This window comes from Cimex lectularius, unplaced genomic scaffold (assembly GCF_000648675.2).
Source record: "Cimex lectularius strain Harlan isolate CLEC.00 unplaced genomic scaffold, Clec_2.1 scaffold47, whole genome shotgun sequence".
NCBI lineage: Eukaryota > Metazoa > Arthropoda > Insecta > Hemiptera > Cimicidae > Cimex > Cimex lectularius.
In genome coordinates this window covers 157,533-179,533 of record NW_019392686.1, presented here as the reverse complement: position 1 = coordinate 179,533, position 22,001 = coordinate 157,533, and the positions used below count along the sequence as shown (strand labels likewise).

The 22,001-nt window shown below is 35.6% G+C and overlaps 1 protein-coding gene across 3 annotated transcripts; it reads left to right on the top strand.

Annotated features, from left to right (window-relative positions):
* Window positions 1-12,026: 12,026 nt before the first annotated feature.
* On the top strand, window positions 12,027-16,600 carry LOC106661020. 3 transcript variants are annotated; one of them, XM_014384119.2, is made up of 5 exons: window positions 12,027-12,152; window positions 12,459-12,753; window positions 12,849-13,000; window positions 13,061-13,197; window positions 15,957-16,596. In XM_014384119.2, exons 1-5 carry the CDS (start codon window positions 12,091-12,093, stop codon window positions 16,016-16,018), a joined length of 708 nt encoding a protein of 235 aa, XP_014239605.1. In that variant the 5' UTR covers window positions 12,027-12,090; the 3' UTR covers window positions 16,019-16,596. The 3 variants fall into 3 exon arrangements, 2 of the variants coding, with proteins under 2 accessions (XP_014239605.1, XP_014239604.1); XM_014384118.2 differs by having other exon boundaries at window positions 12,843-13,000; window positions 15,957-16,594; XR_001339618.2 differs by having other exon boundaries at window positions 12,032-12,152; window positions 12,826-13,000; window positions 15,957-16,600.
* Window positions 16,601-22,001: the final 5,401 nt, after the last annotated feature.

The following is a 22,001-nucleotide window of genomic DNA, read 5'->3' as shown; positions in this document are numbered from 1 at the left end:
CCGTTAGGGCGTAGGTAACCAACATGGCAGCCATGAAATTAACAGCTGTTTTTTTTGTGTACACGTATTTTTATTCTTAAATGCGCATTAATTACATCAGACAAATTACATTTCTTTTGTTAATTTCTGACCTTCCTTATACTCTCATTCATAATAGATACATTCTCTATCCTATAAAGTTGTAAGACTGTTGGAAGTTAGTATACAAGTCAGCTATGTCGGCACGATTTGAAGCGTGTCATTTGTAAGTATTTTTCGAGTGCATAGATTGCATTTTGAATGAAAGAGTTGATTAATTTTTATTTTTTATTAACTTCTGGCACACAAAACAAAACCATAACAAACCCCAACAAGCCTTCAAGGACTGTTATAGTTTTATTTATGGTTCTACCACGCCCAGATTACGAAAAATAACTTCCTATGTCTGCACGGTCCTAAACCTTCCTAACCTCCGCCTTCACACTTGCGCTGGAAATCATAAGGTCCAAAATATCATGGTTCTGTTCCTGGAATACCTTGCCTCAACAATTCCAGCTGAACGACAATTTTTCCCTGGACAATTTTTAAACAGTGGCCACTTCTACATTCAAAATTGATCAACCATATCCTCTCCTTCATGCTCAAAATTCCTCTAGGTTTTTGCTGTATAAGGACCGTAATATCAATCAACCTTTTTTGAACATAGCGAAAATTTCTAAAATTCCATCCATTCCGCTAGCTCGATGGTTTTTCAAAGTTTGGTGCGAGTTACTTTATCTTAATTATAATCTCACAAGAATCAATAGTTCCGGTAAGTGCTCTCTCTGCAACAGGCAGGCTCGAGAAAATTGTTTTCACGTTGTAGCATAATGCCCAGTTTTAGCGGAATTCCGAATTGCTTATAGGCTTGCCCACGTTGACAAGAGAGCACCTAATCTCTTAGATTAAGCTTAACAATTAAATAATCCCGAGTGCTTAAATTTAGTAAAGTTTGCGATGGAAGCTTGGAACTACAGGAAAATACTAGTTTTTTATTTCAATTATTAAATGTTTATTTTATATATCACAGACACCCTGGTTATTTATATGTTTTTAAGTGTATGTAAATATACATAGACATGTTGGTATTTTAGTTTTCTTATATAAATTCACAGTTTTCGTGGTCCGCGTGATCAATTAATTAAGGTTTTCATTTGAGATAAAAAAGTCAGTGTCACGAGAGGGATTCGAACCCACGACCTTAGGCTAAATACGCCGCTGCTCTACCACTTGAGCTATCGTGACCTCGATCCACTCGGACAGTAACATCCCATCTCTAACCCTCCTTTTGAATTTTCCCTCCTTTTTACCATTTTTCAAATGTTGTGCTGTCTATTTGATTCTCGGCAACCAGTGGTTTTTTGTTTTCGGTGTTGTGTTCGATTTCATTTGTCGCCAATGTTTCGGTCTTTATTGAAATCATCTTCAGGGCTCGAAGTGTTTGTTTTCCACGTACATGTGTCATTATTGTGTGTCGTATTGAGAGTGCCATTTGATCCCTGAAGATGATCTCAATAAAGATCGAAACGTTAGCATGATAAAGAAAATGTTTATCTAAAACCTACGTCACACACTCACACCAGACCGCACCTCAGGATCTCCAAATAATCATTGGCAAACGGTCACTAAACACCACACACTATCTATAATGATTGAATAAATATTGTTTCAAAAAACAAAAGTGATAAAATTGATTTATTACGAAACCTCAAGAACTTATTTCACTACACTGCAGTTTGACACCTACACTGACTTCCTATCTCAACCTTAGTGTCCGAGTGGATCCAAGTCACGATAGCTCAAGTGGTAGAGCAGCGGCGTATCAAGCCGAAGATCGTGGGTTCTATTCCCGCTCGTGACAGTGACTTTTTTTTCTCAACTAAAAACCTTAATTAATTTACTTATATAGTTCTTCTTTTCTCTCTTTTGTTTATTCCTTGAGAAGAAATGTGTTGTATTTTTTATTAAAAATTCATAGTCCGACCAAGGCAGACGGTTGATAACCAATGATATTATGGGCTTTTTAGTTATGTACATTTCTTTTCTCTCTTTTGTTTATCTAATAAAGTACTTTTTTCATTCATTTGTTCATTCATTTATAACAGCAATTAGCAACATTATGCTGCTAATATCCGTTAGGATTGTTGTTATTTATTTTATTTGTTTTACAAGGTTAACTGAAAATTCAATAAGTATTCTCAAGTTTAGTCGACAAAAAGTAATAAAATTTTCTCAAGAAAAAACTGATACATTATAACTTGTTTTCAATGGAAAAATGATGTTTAGAATAAAAGAAAGTAATATAAGAACATATAATTAATAATTATGTTAGTGTAGATGGATATTGATTTAAAACAGGCTGGCAAGAACATGTAAAACTATACTTTGGTGACTTAACTTGATGTGTAATTGTTGTCTAAAATGAAAAATGTTTGACTGCCGAGTTAATTAAATTTTAAGAACTTATTGAAGAAATCGTTTTTGGAAGGGAGGCGGGAGTATCGCTGTTTTACAATTTCTATGAATATTTTAACAGTTTCATATAAGCGGGACTGGTTTTAATTCAATTTTTTCACCAACTTTTTTTTATTCCACACGGCCGGAAGAAGAGTAATTTTCAGTCGTCACGTCGTTGGCACGTTCCAGCAGCGGTAGTGGATCCGGAGGCAGAATAAGAAATCACTTCTGTTGTAATCAAGCATGATATAATTTATAATTTTGAAGAGGGCAGCCCGAAATGGAAATGACGCCTCGAGCTATAGTCGCATATCCAAGGCGGCCGGACACGTTCTTGGCAGATTAATTGACCCAGGGGGAACGGGGGCAACACAATCTTTTGTAATTAAATTACAAAGCCTCCGAGGCGAACATAAAAAGGGCGAAACGACCTCGGGCCCTCGCTCTGTATCAAAATTTGATTAAATAAACATTGCACGTCGTCGATCATCGTTTGTGACTTCTTCCAAAAGCGGACGAACAAATCTGAACGGCAACAAGAATAAACCACGCGATGTACAGTTGCCACCGTAATTTTTGAAACTATAGAAAAAATAAGACACGTCAAAACTCAATACCAACTATCTGTACTAGTAAATGATTCAAAATTTATTTTACTTAATTATCTAGGTACTCCAATCTTCAAAGGGGAAGTAGAATTTTGTAATAAACCAAATATTCTTTACAACTAATTAATCTTTTTATGTACGGTTTTTCCTGATCTCTTAGACTTTTTTATTACCAAAACGGTTTCTCCTAACTTCATTAAGGTAACAGAAAATTTTGATCTAAATTCTGATCACTCAGCAGTTATACTGACGCTAAGTGAAAGGATAATAAAAAAACAATGCAAGCAAACATTAGTTAATTTAACTACTGACTGATCTGTTCCGGAACATGTGTACGTATTTACTGCCGGCTCTTCCATCGATGGCAAAACAGGTTATGCCCTTTTTGACCCTAAACATCACTACAAGGAACAACATTCGCTTCCAATTTCAATGTCTGTTTCTACAGCAGAACTAATTGCGATAGATAGCGCTCTCGATCTCGATTACATACGAAAATTGGGTGATTCTAAATTTTGTATCCTCACAGACTGTCGAAGCATTGTAGAAAGGATAAATAACATTATCCCAGAATATAAATGCAGAAACTATATTTTTGCCCAAATCTGTAAGCAAATGCTTGAGAATAAAATCATGTGAAAAAGGGTGGTATTGTGTTGGGTGAAAGGACATGCAGTCTTATGGCAAAATGAAACGGTGGAAGCACTTGCAAAGGAGGCTGCAACATCAGGTCCTACCCTTGACATTAAAATTCCTAAAGATGACGGGAAAAACTTTTGGAAAAGTTTTGTAGAAATCTGTGGCAAGAAAAATACAACGCATCAAATGTTGGCAATTATTACAGATCACTGTTCCCTGAGCTCAAGAAAAAACCATGGTTTTCGGAAGGCGATAGCCCAGAAGGAATGTCAAAGGAGCTCTATTCTAGTATTTTTAGTTTGAAGACAAATCATGGCCTAGCTACAAGAAGAGAATCGGTTTGGCATCGTCTCCGAACTGCCCCACTTGCGATCCATCAGCTTTCAACATAATCTATGGATTTCTAAAGTCGATAAACATTTCTTTTTGTTTATCCTCAAATATGAAAATTTAGAAGATGAGAAGATGATGGAGCTGCCGCTCGACAGTAAAATAAAAATAGAAACTTAAAAAAAAAAAAAAAAAACTACTGAATGGAGTAGTTTTGCCTTAGACGTGGATGCAAAAACAGTCCTTAATGTTCCTCTAAAAACGGAAGAACAATTAGATAATGAAGCAGAGGTGTTCACCTCAATCATTCAGACTTCAGCATGGTGTAATATTAGACAGACTATCCTTAAAACAATTGGCTTCAACTACCCCAAGGAAATTAAAGAACTAATAAATCAGAGAAAAGAAAGGCTAGAAGAAGATGACAACAATCAAGAGACCCTGCAGACAAAAACATTCTTAGCAATTTGGCTCAAAACCTTCAACGAAAGCTAAAAAAAACTTCATAACGACGCAATCAGAAACTATCTAGAAGATCTAACATCAAGCGAAGCCACTTACTCGCTGTGGAAGTCCATATTTTTTTTTTAATAATTTGTAGTACATTACAACTACCTTAAAGTAGGTAATAAGTAACAATGAGCAAGTTTATTAAAACAAAACAAAATTAAAACCAAGAGTGGAGAAAACACCCATTGGTATTACTCCAATGTTACAATAATATTTTTTGTTCAATTGATACGTGTGTCATTATCACTTTCACTGTCATCACCATCACTTCCTAGGAGATCTCGTGGCCATTGTCTCTTCAGTCGGCGGGGCGGGTTTGAGGGGTTCGTCGGGATGCTAGGTTTTTGATGTGTTGGTTTACGTTAGTTAGGAGGTTTTTATGAAATTTATGGTAACGGAAACGTATTTCATCTTGTACGAAAGGAATATGTAAATGTATGTGTAGTTTGGTTCGATACATAAAATGGAGCATCTAGTATTTTTCGTAGTATTATAGACTGGGCAGTTTGAATGCGGTGGATATTGGAATGTTTGGCTGAACCCCCACACTTCCAGTCCGTAAATCCAAATCGGCTTAACTATGGTGTTGTAAAGCAGCCTTTTATTTTTGAGAGGTAAATTAGAGCGTTTGTCAAGAAGTCGTGCAAGAACTCAAAATCGTGTCATAACCTCCTGACGTTTCAGTCTTGTGTGAAGATTCCACGTCAGGCGTTTGTCGATGTACAATCCGAGGTACCGCACCTTGTAAGTTGGGAGGGGAATATTGTTTAAGAAAACAGGGGGGGGATCTTTTTACGAAGAGGGAAGGTAATGTGGGTGGATTTGTCTGTGTTAAATTTAATTAATTTAATTTAACCATTTTAATTTTAACAAATTAATTTTAATTAATTTAATTGTTAATTTAATTTAAAATTGAAACAATTAAAAGCCGAATCGCCCAAATTCCTCCATTAAAAAAAGAGGTTGGTACTTGGCCGAGAGACAGCAGAGAAAAAGCCGAATTGTTTGTTAGTTACCTTGCTGAAATCTTCAAACCAAATGAAATCATCAATAGCAGCTTCTTGAAGTAACAACCACGCCACAAGAAGAAAATATAAAGCTAGTTTCACCTAAAAAAGTAGCACGAGAAATTAAAAATTTACCTGCTAAAAAGACTCCAGGATATGATCTTATCACTGGAGAAATAAAAAAGGTATAGTTAAACTAACATACCTATTTAATGCTGCCATCAGAATGAAATATATTCCCAGCATCTGGAAATTTCCAGAAGTCATTATGATAAAAAAAACAGGAAAACCGACGAACGAGGTCAAATCATATAGACCAATATGGCTACTACCAACAGTGTCTAAACTCTTCGAATAGTTATTATTAAAACGAATAAAACACATCGTAGAAAAAAAGAAAATCATTCCTGACCATTAATTTGGATTCCGAACAAGACATTCAACAATAGACCAAATTCACCGAGTAACGGACGTAATAGAAAAATCTCTTCAAGAAAAACAAATTTGTTCTGCTATCTTCCTTGATGTCTCACAATCTTATGGCAAGGTCTGGCACGAAGGATTCATCAATAAACTAAAAGGGATGCTACCAAAGCAGTATGTCGATATTATCAGTTCCTACCTAACTGACAGTCTGTTTAGAATCAAACAAAAAGATCAATATTCAAAATAAAAACAATAAATGAAGGAGTGCCACAAGGTAGCATATTAGGTCCACTGCTTTACTTGTTATACACCAGTGATTTTCCGAAAATAGATCGAGGAAAAATTGAAACGTTTGCAGATGACACAGCGGTGATATCACTAGGACCGACTATCAACCATTTAACCAAAATCCTCCAAAATGCATGTAATAAGATAAACGAATGGACAAAAAAATGAAAAATCAAGCTGAATCAGCATAAATCAGTTTATCTAATCTTTACAAACAAAAAGGTGGACCATGTTCCGTCGCTCACAATCGATGGAACTACTATACCATACAGAAATACACTAAATATCTGGGAATGACCTTAGATACCAAGCTGAGATGGAAAGAACACAACAGAAGGAAAAAAAAGACAGAAATAGGTTTAAAGTATAGACAACGATACTGGCTGATAGGACGTGGCTCCAATCTTGCTATACAAAATAAAATATTATTATATAAACATGTCATAAAGCCTATGTGGACATATGGTATTCAACTATGGAGTTGTACCAAACACAGCAATATCAAAATCATACACTCCAAAATAAAATCTTACGTAACATGGTCAATGCACCTTGGTACATAAGGAATAAGGACTTACATAGGGATCTTAAGATCCATGAAGTCACGGCGGAAATACGAAGATTTGCCGCCAAACACCAGGGTCGCCTCAGCCAGCACGAGAATGTGGAAGCGACCAAACTCTTACATAACCGAAATATGGTCAGCAGATTAAAAAGAACAAAGCCATATGAACTTGTGTAGTTAAAAATGAATAGTGAATAGTTAAATGTAAATCTTATTGCACCAATGTGTTTATAAGAATGTAAACATTTTTTTATTCTATAATATTATTGTAAAATTAATAGTTCGTCTTATTAGACCAGTTTTAATAAATAAATATAATTTTAAAAAAATGTAAGCTTTTGGTTGAAATGAAAAACCTAGTGCCACGAGCAGGATTCGAACCCACGACCTTCGGCTAAATTCGTCACTGCTGTACACACTTGAGCTATCATGACTTCGATCCACGCACGCCAATTAATTTATCTCACTTGTTTTGTTCTGACCCAGGACTGCCAACACCCGGAATGGATGATTCTTGAGAAATTTCAAATCCCGCTGGTGGTACTAGGGTTTTTCATTTCACCCAAAACCTTACATAAAAAAGGTTAATTAATTGAAAGAAGTAATTTGGTCAATAGTCCACTAAATATAATGAATTCTTTACAACTTTTGTTAAATGGATTACTGATTTATATAAGCTTAAGTCTGCAGAGCATGCAAAAAAATTATCGGTAGGCCTCAAGAATTAACCATTCCGGGTGTTGGCACTCCTGGGTCAGACCAAAACATATTATAATGCATTTTTTGAAAGCTCAATGAGAGAACTGAGTGAATGAAATGAGCTCATCACTGATTTGTAATGTAATGTTTTCAAGGTACATAAAAATTACTATATTTAAACATTGACGTGTAAAAACATAGTCCAAAGATTAATAAATATTTACTTTATTTTAAAATTTATATTAAATATTCAATTGATTAAATTTTCAATAGGAGGGTGTTAGTTGGAATATCACGTTTTCATATCATAATTCTTAATTAATGATGATTAATAAAATATAAATACAATATTGAAATTTTAATTTTCCTCCCTCCTTTCTCCAGGTTACAATTACACTTGTAAATTTAAAAAAAAATATTAAAAAATGAAAATACCCTATTATTTCTCATTATTGAAACAGGCTGCAGAGTAAATTTTCAGAATAAAAATTTATATAGCTGTTAACTATTATGGCTTTGCTGGTCTGTGTTATACGAATATGTTTTGAAAAGTTGTAAATTTATGATTTGTCACGAGAATAAACCACGGCCGTATACTTTGTACCTACAAACCTGAGTCACACTAAATAGTCAAACCATAAAGCGCAAATGGTTAAGCTGTAAATGTGTCTTGAATTGTTTATAGTCTGTATTTGTTTATAGGAGGGCCGCATCCCACTCATTTTGTCCAGGCAAATATATAATTATCTTGTTCGGAGCCGTGGCCAACTGGATTTTTCCACAATTTACAACCAGAGAAACGAACGAGCGGAAGCTCCCAAGAAACGCAATAAAATTGTACGATGTTGTACGTGAAATGTGATTAATGAAATGAGAAAGTTTGTTTTATCGAATTCCAATAAGTATTTCATTATTCTTGTAAGATTTATTCTCTGGAATAAAGCCAAATTTAAATTTTTAATCAATTTCAGTTTTTGAAAAATGGTTTAGAAAATGTTTAATTTGATCTGTAAAAGTGTTAAATTTAATTTGTAGAAAGAACTAAAAATTAATATTTATTTAGAAATCGTGAGATGCGGTCTGGTGTGATGTAGGTTTCAGAAAAACATTTTCTTTATCGTGCCAACGTTTCGATCTTTATTGAGATCATCTTCAGGTCCTGGGATTTACAAACATTGTTTACATACAACAATTACATTTTGGATGAGGAAAAGTGAATTTATACAATGCAAAATATATTTTTTATACTCAATCCATGTATTTCTATTCACTCAAAGTATTTGTCTTCTGTGTAATTGTGCCATTCTTGCGTGACGTGTCGAGAGTGCCCGAAACGTTGGCACGATAAAGAAAATGTTTTTCAGAAACCTACATCACACCAGAACGCATCTCACGATTTCTAAATAAATATCGATTAACGGTCACTAATCACCACACACTAAAAATTAAATTGAACGACCATTGAAATAACGTTTTAGACAGTGGGCGTCGGTGGCCGCAACAGTTTAGTCGTTGACGCAAAGGTCCCGGGTTCGAATCCGAATGGGTTTTTTTTCAAAAACACCCTGAGGATTTATGTGACCTCTGCTGTTGCGAACCCTCGTAAAAATAAGTTAAAGATAAATAGAACATATATATATATTTGTAAAATAAATACCTAGACTTCAAATGCAGTCAGAAAAAAGGGGCAGCGTCGGTTGGCCAGATCCACAGTGCAGCTCGGAGGATTTGACTGGTAGAAGAAGGGTAATCCACACCCGACTACGAAGAGGCCATACGAGGTTGGCACAGGAACTTACTTTTGGGCCAAACCCCGCGTATGTGTCTGCATGAAGGACAAGATTGCTCCATGTGTCCTACCTAGTTTAAGGTTGCAATTTCTTACTCAATATAGAAAGCGTGTAGGAAGCTACCCAATATGAGAATTGTGCTTGAGCACGGCAGCGCGTATCTGGGTCTCATGTTCTGATTTTTGGGGAAAAAAAACATGGCTGTTTTGTTGGAGATATCTCGTTATATGTTCCATTTTTTGCATTTTGATTTTGAATAGTGATGAGAAAAGGCCGATGGCGGAATATTGAGTACCCTATCGAACCTCAATTGAATTAGTTTTATGATAGTGTGGAGGATGATGGAGGAATATCAAGTACTCCGCCACCCTAATTGAATGAATGGTATGTATAGTGAACAGGAAATTTTGCATGAAAGTGTGAGTAGATTTCGTTTGTGGCCAAAGTTGATAGCAGCTGGAATTGCTAACCCGAAATTCTCTAGGCTAGCCGGTAATTTATTGTAAATTATACGAAAGAAACTAGAATTTCCTACTGGCCGGGAGAAGTGATAGGTTCAAATTTGTGCATGTATATGTACATGAATGTCCGAATTTGAGGTTATATAAATCAATATGTCCTTTAATTTAGCCAATGATGCCATATTCTCTAGTTTTTGCCCGTCACATACTATTCTGCCTCAAGAAGTACCCATTACTAAGTTTCATGTATAATTTCGGTACAAAAATGTTGTACCGTATTAAACTTTTTAAAGGGTAAAGTTTTCAACAACGCGTTAAAAAATAGCTCCGTTTTCCAAGAAACTGTCGCCAAATCGAAAACTTGAAAATCCACACTCTGGATCTAACAAAATCATTTCATCAATTTTGTGATTTTGTTTGGTTTTACATTAATGACCTGATAATATTCTCAAGGGATTGGGAAAGTCATATTGCGCATTTAGAAATTGTGTTTGATCGTTTAAGTAAAAACGGGCTCACAGTAAATCCAGAAAAAATCCAAGTTGCAACTGAACGATTGAATTTTATGGGGCATATAATTTCATAAAACAGAATTCGTATAAACCCAGAAATTATTCTGGGTTGTAATTAATATCTACCGTCATCTCAAAGACAACAAGGGTGTGATAATCGGATCCCGGAGGATAATTCCCCTCAGAACGGTTCTTCTGGTTTAAGGCCAACGTTTATAATTCCGAGGCGCTACAGCATCACAATAAGCCACCAGGTTTTTGAAACAGACGCCGCCTCATCAAAGCCCGAACCAAAACAGGGATTATTCAATGTTATGGTGTGTTTGGTATCAGAGAGGGCTCAGCGGTGACCGAAGGGCCCTTTTCTTAGAAAGGATTAACATAAACATGAGCCGGCGAGATTCTATGCCGCAGGAACTATCATCTCAACGATCTCGTAAGACAAATTTTTTATTTGATATCCATTAATCCAAGATTTACCAATTAGCCTAGGGTGATGGAGTCGAAGTGATTTTACGCTTGATTGTTAACAAAACTCTAATCCTATTAGTGCCGTACTTTAACGATGGAAGCAGTTTAGTTCTACAAAGTTTAGACTAATTAATCTTTATGTAAGGTATTGGTTGAAACAATAAAGCCAATGTCACGAGCGGGATTCGAACCCACGACCTTCAACTAGATACACCGCTGCTATACAACTTGAACTATCGAGTTCGTACTCGGACACCAACTTCCCATCTCAACTTACCTTTCAAATTTTCTCTCCTTAAAGATTAATTAATTGAAAGGAGTTATTTGGACAATCGGTTCACGAAATATAATGGATTTCATACGTAAAACGAAGTATATCTTCACTATATGGCCATTTCATTTGCCGCCGGGAATCGAATCCTGATTACTCGACATTTGAAAAATGGTAAAAAGGAGGGAAAATTCGAAAAGGTTGTAGGTTGTGGTGGGGAGTTGGTGTCCGAGTGGACCGAAGTCACGATGACTCAAGCGGTTAGAGCAGCGGCGTATTGAGCCGTCGTGGGTTCGAATCCCGCTCGTGACACTGGCTTTTTTATTTCAACCAATACATTAACTGAAAGAAGTTATCTGATCAATCGCACCACGAAATATAATAGAAAATAATCTGAGACTCTTTGTAATAAAATACTATGAATAATAACGTGTTATATATTATACTCATTACTACTACTACTATTCGAATACAAACCGATTCATCAAATAATTTTTAAAAAAATTGAACCCTGTAACAAAATTCTGATGTGAATCCAATACAAAATTTTCAATATGGACGCCAAACCCATTATAATTGGCAGAAGAGGGAAAAATCGATTGGCACCTAATTATTTTTCAAGACGTTTTCTTGTTCTGCTCATGGGCGGCCAAGGCAATTATCAATCCATAACTAAACACATTGATTAATTAACTGGGACGAGGATGTGTTTACTCGCATATTAAGAAAGCCGGACCACCCTGGCCAGTGCCCCAAGCAACATTTCATTCATTTATCAAATAGCCGAGGAGCAAAGGAAAATGAAGCCATTAAAATGATTGCCTCATACCAACCACCGAAGCTTTAATTAAACACGTTATAATAAATATTATCAGAAATTTACATAACACTTATGTGTTAAGCTCCAACGGTAAATAGACGCCTCCTCCCTCCGGGTGGTTATCGGAGATTTTTGTCCAATTTAAATAACACATGTTAATTCTATTTTGTAACAGTTTTTAGATTCTTCTGTTCTTTGTTGTGTTAGTTCGGCAAAATATGGATTTTAACAACCGAGACGCAAACCAGGTAGCAAAGTTCGATTCAGGATGGCAAGCTCTGTGAGTCAAATAGTGTTTTTTAGTCAGACATGGCTTTGTACATACTTCGTACATTTACACCGAAATCACTTTGAATGGTTTTATAAATAACATCTTTAATCTGCTCAAATTATCAGTGATTAATACTACCTAAGATCTCGACGTTAAAATTTGACTTCATGAGCTCGTTTCAAAGTCATGTAATAATAATAAAATAATAATATATAATAACAACAAATTCTATTGGAATAAACACAAATATTGGATTAACTTTTCATTTTTAAGTAGTTTGTTGCATTTTTGGATGAGAATTTGTTTATTTTAAAGCGTGAATTCGCCAGAGTTGATAACGAAAGAAGAATGCGTGGCTACAGACGTGTCGATGAGTGACTTCAATTTTGAAACGGTCATCAAATGGTTTAAGGTCTGCATCAGACTTGGGGACAAGATCCCTGACAAGGAAAGAGACTTGTACACCCTCAACCTCATGGAGAACATGAAGAAATCAACAGAGGAGTTTTTCTCGTCGTCCCAACTGGATTACAGCACTTTGGGCAAGATCGAAAACACATTTTCCGACATGTTCGACGAGCTAGTTTACCCTTCTGACCTTTGGAGAAAGGTATGTGGAAAAGCCACACTTGAAATTTAACAAGCTTTTTTTCTTAAATATTTGACGCTTGTTTTTGCAAAGATTTAATAATTCTTCAGTTCAAGTTTAATTCGAGTGAGAAATGCAGCGGATCTGACGACGAGAGAGATATATGGAATCTCCAAATAGTCGCACTCATTTCGATAATTCTACTATTGTTAATAATATTTATTTGCGTTTGCGTCTGGTGCATGAAGCTGTGTAAAATAAAGAAAGTGTAAGTGGTTCCAATTGTTGCAATAAAATCATAAATTGTTCAAATTTCAATCTGTTTTAGGTGTGAGAAAGACTGCACCTACGACAGAGGCAGGTACTGCTGCATCGACGAGAACAACTGCCCCGAATGTTGTGAATACATGAAGAAATCAGGACTTAAATTTGAGAAAACGCGGTCAGAATTAGGCCAAAATGCTGGTATTTATAAATTCTTTATATCATATTATAATTTTGTTTAAATTAATTTATTACCTATACATGATAGTATACTATACAAATATGTATTTATGTATCACACAGCACAACACTAACACTAATGCCAGCACTGTACCGGTAGAACACACGCTTTGAAAAGTCATCCGTTGCGACTGAGTCTGTATGATTAGGGGTCAAGGAGGTCTCGAGGCCATCATTTGGTTGAGGGGACGTGGTAGGTTGTCAGGATGGGAATGAGTGTAGAGGGCTAGAGCAGTATGGTTAGGATGGTTCGAAAGGTTGGTGTGGAAGGTTTGGAATCTAGACCGGTTTAGTTCGTTGACAAAGGAACCTTGAGGTCTTTGTGGACAGTGAGGTTAGTGACATAGTAACTACTAGTAAGACTTTCGATTGGAAGGTTGCTGGATGAGCTGGATGTTGGAATTGGGTATTGCCAAGTACCCCACAGTTCTACTCCGTATGTCCATATTGGTCTTAGTAAAGTTTTTTATAGTGCTAGCTTTGTCTTCACTCTCAATGTCGATTTTGGTCTTAGACATCTTCGTAGTCGTCCAAGTCTTGTATTAAGTTGTCGTTTTTTAAGTCTTGTATGGGGATTCCACGTCAATCTACTGTCGATAAATAGTCCCAGGAATTTGACTTGAGTGGAAACTGCTATCTCTTTGTGGTTGATGTACTATAAATATATATATATATATTATACTTATAAGTTCACACCTAATGTTTTCTTTTTCGTTAAAAGATTCCCATTCAATGTATGTTTTGCTAAAGATTTGTCAAGCTTTCAATCATGTTAATTCGACTTTGTATCATTCAGATAATAGATATGTATTCAAATACTTTGGATATATTAATAGAGTAAATTCTTTAATAAAAAAAAGATTCTTTAATGTTAAGACAATTATCCCTATATATTTTTATGAGATGTTTTCTCATCAATTTTAATCAATGGTTTTAATTTAGTAGAGATAGATGGTTGTAGATAAAGATTTCGAATTTAATCCACCAACCAAAAAAAATTCAAATAATCCAAAACAGGTTTTCACTGCTATGCATGACATCCCTGTATCAACCAATAAAATATTTCATCTACATTCTGGGGTTTAACACTAACGATTGTCAAAAGGTTTTTGCTTTATTAATCTAATTATTTTTTAGTGGTCAATTGACCAAGTTACGTCTTTCAATTAATTATGCTTTTTATGTTAAGTTTGTGTTGAGATAAAAAAGTCATTGTCACGAGCGGGATTCGAACCCACGACCTTCGGCTAAATACGACGCTGCTCTACAACTTGACCTATCGTGACTTCGATCCACTCGGACGATAATTCGAATCCTCCTCGTGACACTGACTTTTTTATCTCAACCAAAACCTTACATAAAAAGAATAATTAATTAAAGGAAGTAACTCGGTCAATTGACCATTAAAACATTAATGGATTAATATTTAATAAATAAAAGAAGAATAACTTCACTACCAGCTCCCTGTGGGCACTTCATAAGTCGCCGAGAATCGAATGCTGATTACACGACATTTGAAAATGGCAAAAACTGGGAAAATTCGAATTCGGGTGGTTGAGATGGAGAGTTGGTGTCCGAGAGGATCGAAGTCACCACAGCTCAAGTGGTTAGAGCAGAGGAGTATTTAGCAGAAGGTCGTGGGTTCGAATCCTGCTCATGACACTGACTTTTTTATCTCAACCAAAACCGTACATGAAAAGAATAAGTTTTTGCTTTATGTTTAAATAGCATCAAAGCCATAATAAAAGGCAACAGGTAAAAACCAGCACTAGTAAACTAAAGTCAAGCAACAAACTCTTTGGTACATCGTTAATAGAGGTCTTAGGCCCTAAGCCCGTCTTTATAGTAAATTTAACTGGAGGAGTTTTAAAATTGATTTTCCCGTTGTTATTAAAATACTATTATGGAAAATAATTAACCACATCAACAGTACAACAAAATTTTAGGAGTGAAAAAAGAATTGCCCTGGGGTAACTTGTGCTACAAACATTTTATTATACATATGCTTGTAAAATGTTGTTAAACCAATGGTTTATTAAGATTCATGGGAAAAAATTTCAGGTAATGTATTCTTTTTCATTAATTCAGAAAATGGATAAAAAGCATAACCTAGCAGTTTTTAAGAGCCAGGAATACCACTGATATTGAGTCTTTTTATTGTTTATTTTTATCAAAACAAACATATACATATCAAGCAGTTTCTTTTATTTTTTAGGTCAAAAAAGTAGATAACATTTTGTTTACTACAACGATAACTCATCACAGAAGGATTGCTAATGAAATAATAATGATTAATTACACAGCCACGCACCATCAGATTTGTTCCTTTAACCACGTTCAAAAACAATAATTTGTTCTTTCATGAGGTCATATTTTGTTAAAACACGGAGTTCCTATTGATACTTTTGAAGGAAAAACCAGTTAATAATTTTAATTTAATAGGGACATTAAATATCAATCAATTTTGAATTGCCAATTTTGGTTGCAATCTAAGTACCACTTTACATGAATTGGGGTTGCTCGGAACGTACTAAATCAGTTAATATTCCAGAGAGTTAATGCATTAAAATTAATTTCACATAATTGTTAGTCTTCCACTATGTTGGTAAAAAACTAAAATAAATTTAATTCGACTGTAATGAAAATTTGACAGTAGTAACAATTATTTTTATGCATAATTTGATCAGTATTTAGTAATTAATTATTTCTTGACTTTACAGGTAGTTTCACGACGCTGGGAAAGAAAAAGAATATAAGTCTCACTTCTAAGTCTTCAGGATGAATTCGATTTCTATATTCTAGAGAAATCCTCCAAGGAAAACCACTCCAACGCTGCTCCAATCCGTAAATAAATAAATGCAGTCCCATTGTATTTATATATAAAATCTGTCCCGTGTAAATAATGACTCCATGCAGTGACATTACCAACATTTTGAAATCGCGTGGGTTTCGAGTACCCCGGAGCCAGGGTCACGACAACGCGGGTGTAGGTGTTGCGAAAAACGCCTCCGTACTCTCATACAGGGGCAAAAAGTTTAGTTCACCGAGTCGGTGGACGGGATCGGCCAGATCCCGGCATCTAATTGCCCACGTGGCGCCAGCACGTGTTAATTACAAGGTGGCACTGTGGTCTGTTATGCTAATGCAGTCGTGACCCGTCTAGGCATTTGTTGCGGGTCCGAGTCAATCTGGAGATATACATCTTCGTATTCATTTCTACCATCGTGCATACATTGGCCTTCAAAGCGGCCAAAGCTGTACAGGTGCATCAAGTCGCATTCGTTCAAGCTAATTGCGTCAACAGAAAACCTCGGCACAGTTAGTAGTTGGCAACGCCAAGAGATAACATTAAAAACAATGTAGTTATAATATTTCTACTAATAAAACGAACAGTATAAATCATTCAACGTAATTTTATGGTTACCGATAATTTTGATCTGCCTATCCACGATGGGTTGATGTTTCAGATGCGTTTTGGCATTCAGTGCGGCTTTTATGCCATTCAAGATAAATACATCTTCATGAAAATTAAGAAAATTTTCCTATCGTAATATCACACCAACTCAAACCTATTTGTTACAATATATCTCCGCACACACTAACTGTTCACTATGATTGCCTTTGCCTACTATTATATTAGTAGTTTAAAGTTATTCTTTTTGTGCAATTTACAGTATGGGGGAGAGAGAGAGAGAGAGAGAGAGAGAGAGAGAGAGTGAGAGAGAGTGAGTGAGAGAGAGAGAGTGAAAGAGATAGTGGGAGAAAATAGATAGAAAAATAGGGAGATAGACAGTGAAAGAGCGAAGGAGAGAGAAAAAAGAAGGGAGAGAATGGATAGAAAAAGGGCAAGAGAGATGATGGATAAATTAAAAGTCCGAATGAGAGAGATTGAAAGTAAGAAAGATCGAAAGAGAGTCAGAAAAAGAGAGCGTCAGAGAGAGAGAGAGAGAGAGAGAGAGAGAGAGAGAGAGAGTGAGAGAGAGAGACAGAGAAAGAGAGAGAGACAGAAAGAGAGAAAGGGTATACAAATTTATTTTGTATGGTTAGAAATTAAGAATTGGTCAAAAGTGAAGTTATTGGGAGAAAAGTGATGTGAATAATACTAAATAGTCAAAACTAAATATTTACAATTTATTTTCACAAAGAAAATTAAAAGAGATTTCCTCAATTACAATTTTACAACAAAATATTTATTTATTTATTTATTATAACTCCAACAGAAAGAGACTACAAGAGAAATAGTCAAAAAAGGCACATAATAACAAAAAGAACAAATGAACAAAGCAATAATAACAAAAACACAAGGCTTAATGATTCAAGTCAAGTAAACATTTTAATTTAACTTTAACTGAATTCAAGGAATCGCGAAATACATCTATTTCATTAGAATAATAATTCAGCAATCACATTATCATGACCAAACCATTTAATTATTCTTTTATCTAAGATTTTTGGTTACAATGAAAAATTAGTGTCATGAGCGGGATTCGGACCCATGACCTTCCGTTCAATACGCCGCTGCTCTAATCACTTAAGCAATCGTGACTTCGATCCACTCGGACACCAACTCCCCATATTGACCTACAACCTTTCGAATTTTCCCTCTTTTTGCCATTTTTCAATCGAGCCGAAGGTCGTGGGTTCGAATCCCGCTCGTGACACTAATTTTCATTTCAACCATAAACCTTAGATAGAAGAATAATTAATGGAAATAATTAATATGGTCAATTATGACCAGTAAACAAATATGGATTTAAAAAATTACAATAAAATAAAATGAACGTGAAAATTTGGTACTTGATGATGGATGATGAATCGCTTTCCATAAGCCAAAATAAACAGTGTTGAGATCGAGTCTGCAGCGGAGGTTCGACTCGAAAAGAAGTTGCCTGTACAGCCAGATGACGATGCAGTTGAGGTAGGTAATGTGACGACACGGTGACGATGTACGAATCGATGGTGAAGATCAAAAAATCGATATTAGGCTCGATAATCGATTCGGTAGGAACTGTGTCCTGTGCTGACCCATGCAAGCGCTGCTCCTGCTCCCGTACAATGGCCGCTGCTACCAGCGTTATCGCCAAAATAACAACACGGTTTTCAGCGACAGGCCTCCGCAGGCGAACCTTGGTCAGCCGAAAACAACAGATAAAAACGATGCTTCTTGGGCGTCAACAAACTCCTTTCAGCTAAACTTGTTATTGGGTAGCATAAAAATGTATAGTTAATCAATTATGACTATGAAGGGAAATGGATCTGAAAATCTACATATGACCGTTTTGTTGGTTAATAAAATTTTATCATCATCCACAAACTATTATTCGCCAAAATAAATGTCACTACCCGGAATAGAATGTGATACACATAGTTTTTGATTAAGTGACATTTTGGATTTCGAAAAGGGGCCGTGAAATTGCGTGGGCAGTTCATACAGCTTTTTACATGCTCTGTATAAGGGCTGATGGTAGTTAGCTTGAAATCATGAAGGACGCTGGATGCACGACGGACCTTTCAGATTGACTGATCCGTCCGTAATAAACGGCCTTTTCGCCTAGTATGGTTGTCCATTTACGATAGGTCGTACGCTAATATGTTGCTCCGAGGCTCTTGGATCTTCCATACTTTGTAATTCGGTTTCATTTATCTTCTTCCTGAAATGTTCAACGTTTATTATCCTATACACATGGTGCTAACCTGAACCTGAACGCGTTCCAGGACATTTTCTCCTTATCTGAAATATTTTTAAATTCCAAAACATTTTTAATTTTAGTAGGTTATAGCTCAAAGAAAAATTTCGACCACATTTACATTTCAAAAAATTAATTGAAGTTTAGAATCAGTATCTAACATGTTGTACATACACCCCTACAGATTTTATATCAGTGGAAAGTGTTTGGCCCTGACATTTTTAAGATAGAAAATTTATTTAAAATTATAAAAACTAAAATAACTGATATTTTATACTTTCTTATAAATGATTATTTGAAGATCGTGAGTTGCGGTCTGGTGTGACGTAGATTTTAGAAAAACATTTTCTCTATCATGCCAACGTTTCGATCTTTATTAAGATCATCTTCAGGGCTCAAAGTGTTTGTTTTCCGTGTAGATGTTTCATTCTTGTTCATTGGCTACTCTCAACACGACACAGAAGAATGACACATCTACATGGAAAACAAACACTTTGAGCCCTGAAGATGATCTTAATAAAGTTCGAAACGTTGGCATGATAGAGAAAATGTTTTTCTAAAATCTACGTCACACCAGACCGCAACTGACGATCTCCAAATAATCACTGGCTAACGGTCACTAAACACCACACGTTTCTTATTAATTTCAAACTTTAAAACGGCAAAACCTCTATTTTTTCATGGACTTTATTACCATTATTGCAATATTGGTAGGAATCCTTTATTTTTTACATAAATCAACGGATATCCCCAAAACTTGTACATATCTTGAAAACTTTGTAACTTTATTTCGTTTCTACTGTTTACAGATGAAGTCTGGAGTCATATAAGAATGCCTGATAAATTTTATTTTTTACTTCTACCTCCAGCTCTGGATTCAGCTACTAATGTGGAGGACCTTTTCTACCTAAACAAATATCAATGATGTACTTTTGTGGATACCGATAATTTTGGTCTACCACCCTTGCTGTCTATCTCTCAAGATTATCAATCTTCCTGAATGATGCATTTTCGCAAGAGCTCTTATTATAGAACTGCGTAGCCGTACTGCGAAGATTCTTCTGAAAACTTAGGAATTAGAAGAGCCCAATAGATCTATTCAGGTAGAGATGCAGAAGGCCTTGTGGCGGCCACTCCGATTTTCCTTGGTAGTTAAAGTACAAGTGTGCTACTCCTTTTAGACGGTAGCCCCATTTTTAGGAATAGAGGTAAAAATGACTTCTAGGTCATTGGTGGCCGAAAACACCCTTTCTTCTACTGCGACGTAAAAGATTTAATGTGGAACTAACCCTTCATTATTTCTAAACCCGGAAAAATGCTCTGCCCTTAAGCAGCATATTCTAAACCCCTTTCACACTTCCGGGGTTCCTCTTTAGTTATTTCTTTAAGCGTCAATATCGCCTTTCGGAAGAAGCTATACCCGTTATAGGGTTGGGAGTTACAGAGGACCCGTTCTGATGTTTCTCTCCCTTTATGGCCGAGTCGAAGGTCATATCAATTCAATTATTATTTTTTTATATAATTTTTATGTCATTTTATTTATATTTTTTAAAAAAGTTTACTGACATAATCTACTGGCTTATTGTTAATCTTTGACTTTATTTCCTGAAGCACATCTTGCCGTTGCGGATTATACTTCGGGCACGCCATTATGACGTTTTCCAAAGTTTCCTTCTCGCCAGATTTACACCACTCGCCCTCCTGCGTATTAATTTTCTTTAGATATGCTAGATATGGCGGCTGGTAAAACCAAAAATAAAGCATAACAGTCCTTGAAGGCTTGTTGAATGTTTTGGTTTTCTTTTGTGTTAAATTGTAAGAAGCCAGAAGTTAAGAAAAAAGGAAAATTAATCAACTCAATTCAAAATGCTATCTATGCACTCAAAAAGTACTAATAAATGACACGCTTCAATTCGTGCCGATGTATCTAACTTTTACCCTAACCTCTAACAGCCTACAACTGTATAGGATATGGGATGAGAGTATATGGACTATTATGAATGAAAGTATATAGACAAGTCAGAAAGTAATAAAAGAAATGTATTGGTCTGATTAAATTAATGTGTAATTAAGAATAAAAATACGAGAAGAAACAAAAACCAGCTGTTAAATTCATGGCTGCCATGTTGGTTACCTACGCCCTAACGGATAGCAATGTAACTACATTTTCGACCTAACATGTAACAAAGGCCCTGGCCCGTTAGATCGAGCAATGTTACCTAGCCGATTCTTAAAAGTCTACGTTATCATTTTTCTTTATCTAACAGAACCTAACGTAGTTAACAGGGTTTACACAAACTATCCTCCAAAGTTTGCTCCATTCCACGATTCGCTGGATGTGTGTTCAAGTTCATCCGAAGTAATTGCAGATCGGAGGAACGCACGACTGTGTCATCAGCAGAAAAATCTCTTTTCTCGCTCTAACACGACCTAACAGAGTTAACAGTGTTAATACAAAGTTCGTGAATACCTCTAATGTTTAATTTTTCGTTGTTAACTAAAAATTATGAAAATTAGTGATAAATGCTAAAATAAAAACGTTGAGTATTCATGTAATTCAAAAGTTTAAAATTTATTTTATCAAAAAAAAGGAATGTGTCATCGTAATTTATAAATGTACACGCGCTATTTCCTTAACATTAATGTTTTAGAAAAAAACATTTTTTATAAAGATTATGATAAATGTATTTACAAAAGCGCACGACATGAAAAGCTGGCCAAATGATATTATTTGCTGATTAATCGTGTCAATAAATCGTTTTGACAAGAAGAAGCTATTTGTGATTGTGTTTGTGAAGCGGACGAAATTTGGGTTTCGTTGACAAGCCTAACTACAATACTTAAGTCGAACACGGAAGCCTTTAGTCATTTAACAAGAGCTGTCATTCCTAAAAGCCTTTCTTTTAGGCTATTAATTGTATGTTTCCTGATGGTGGCGTGTCGCTTAATCATATCATGGGGGTTATTTTCTCGAAAAATCCGAGGAAGAAAAAAAAGAACCTTTATTGCGAGGCCATGGGTCGGCAACCATTTAATGGGACATCAAGAACGATTTAAAGTGGACAGCCATCGCTATTA

Excerpts from the sequence above, each read along its gene's own strand:
- LOC106661020 (XM_014384118.2), top strand. The coding sequence starts at position 12,091 with ATGGATTTTAACAACCGAGACGCAAACCAGGTAGCAAAGTTCGATTCA. Across the intron at positions 12,153-12,458 it reads GATTCAGGATGGCAAGCTCT|CGTGAATTCGCCAGAGTTGA; the intron begins GTGAGTCAAATA and ends TTTATTTTAAAG. Across the intron at positions 13,001-13,060 it reads CTGTGTAAAATAAAGAAAGT|GTGTGAGAAAGACTGCACCT; the intron begins GTAAGTGGTTCC and ends AATCTGTTTTAG.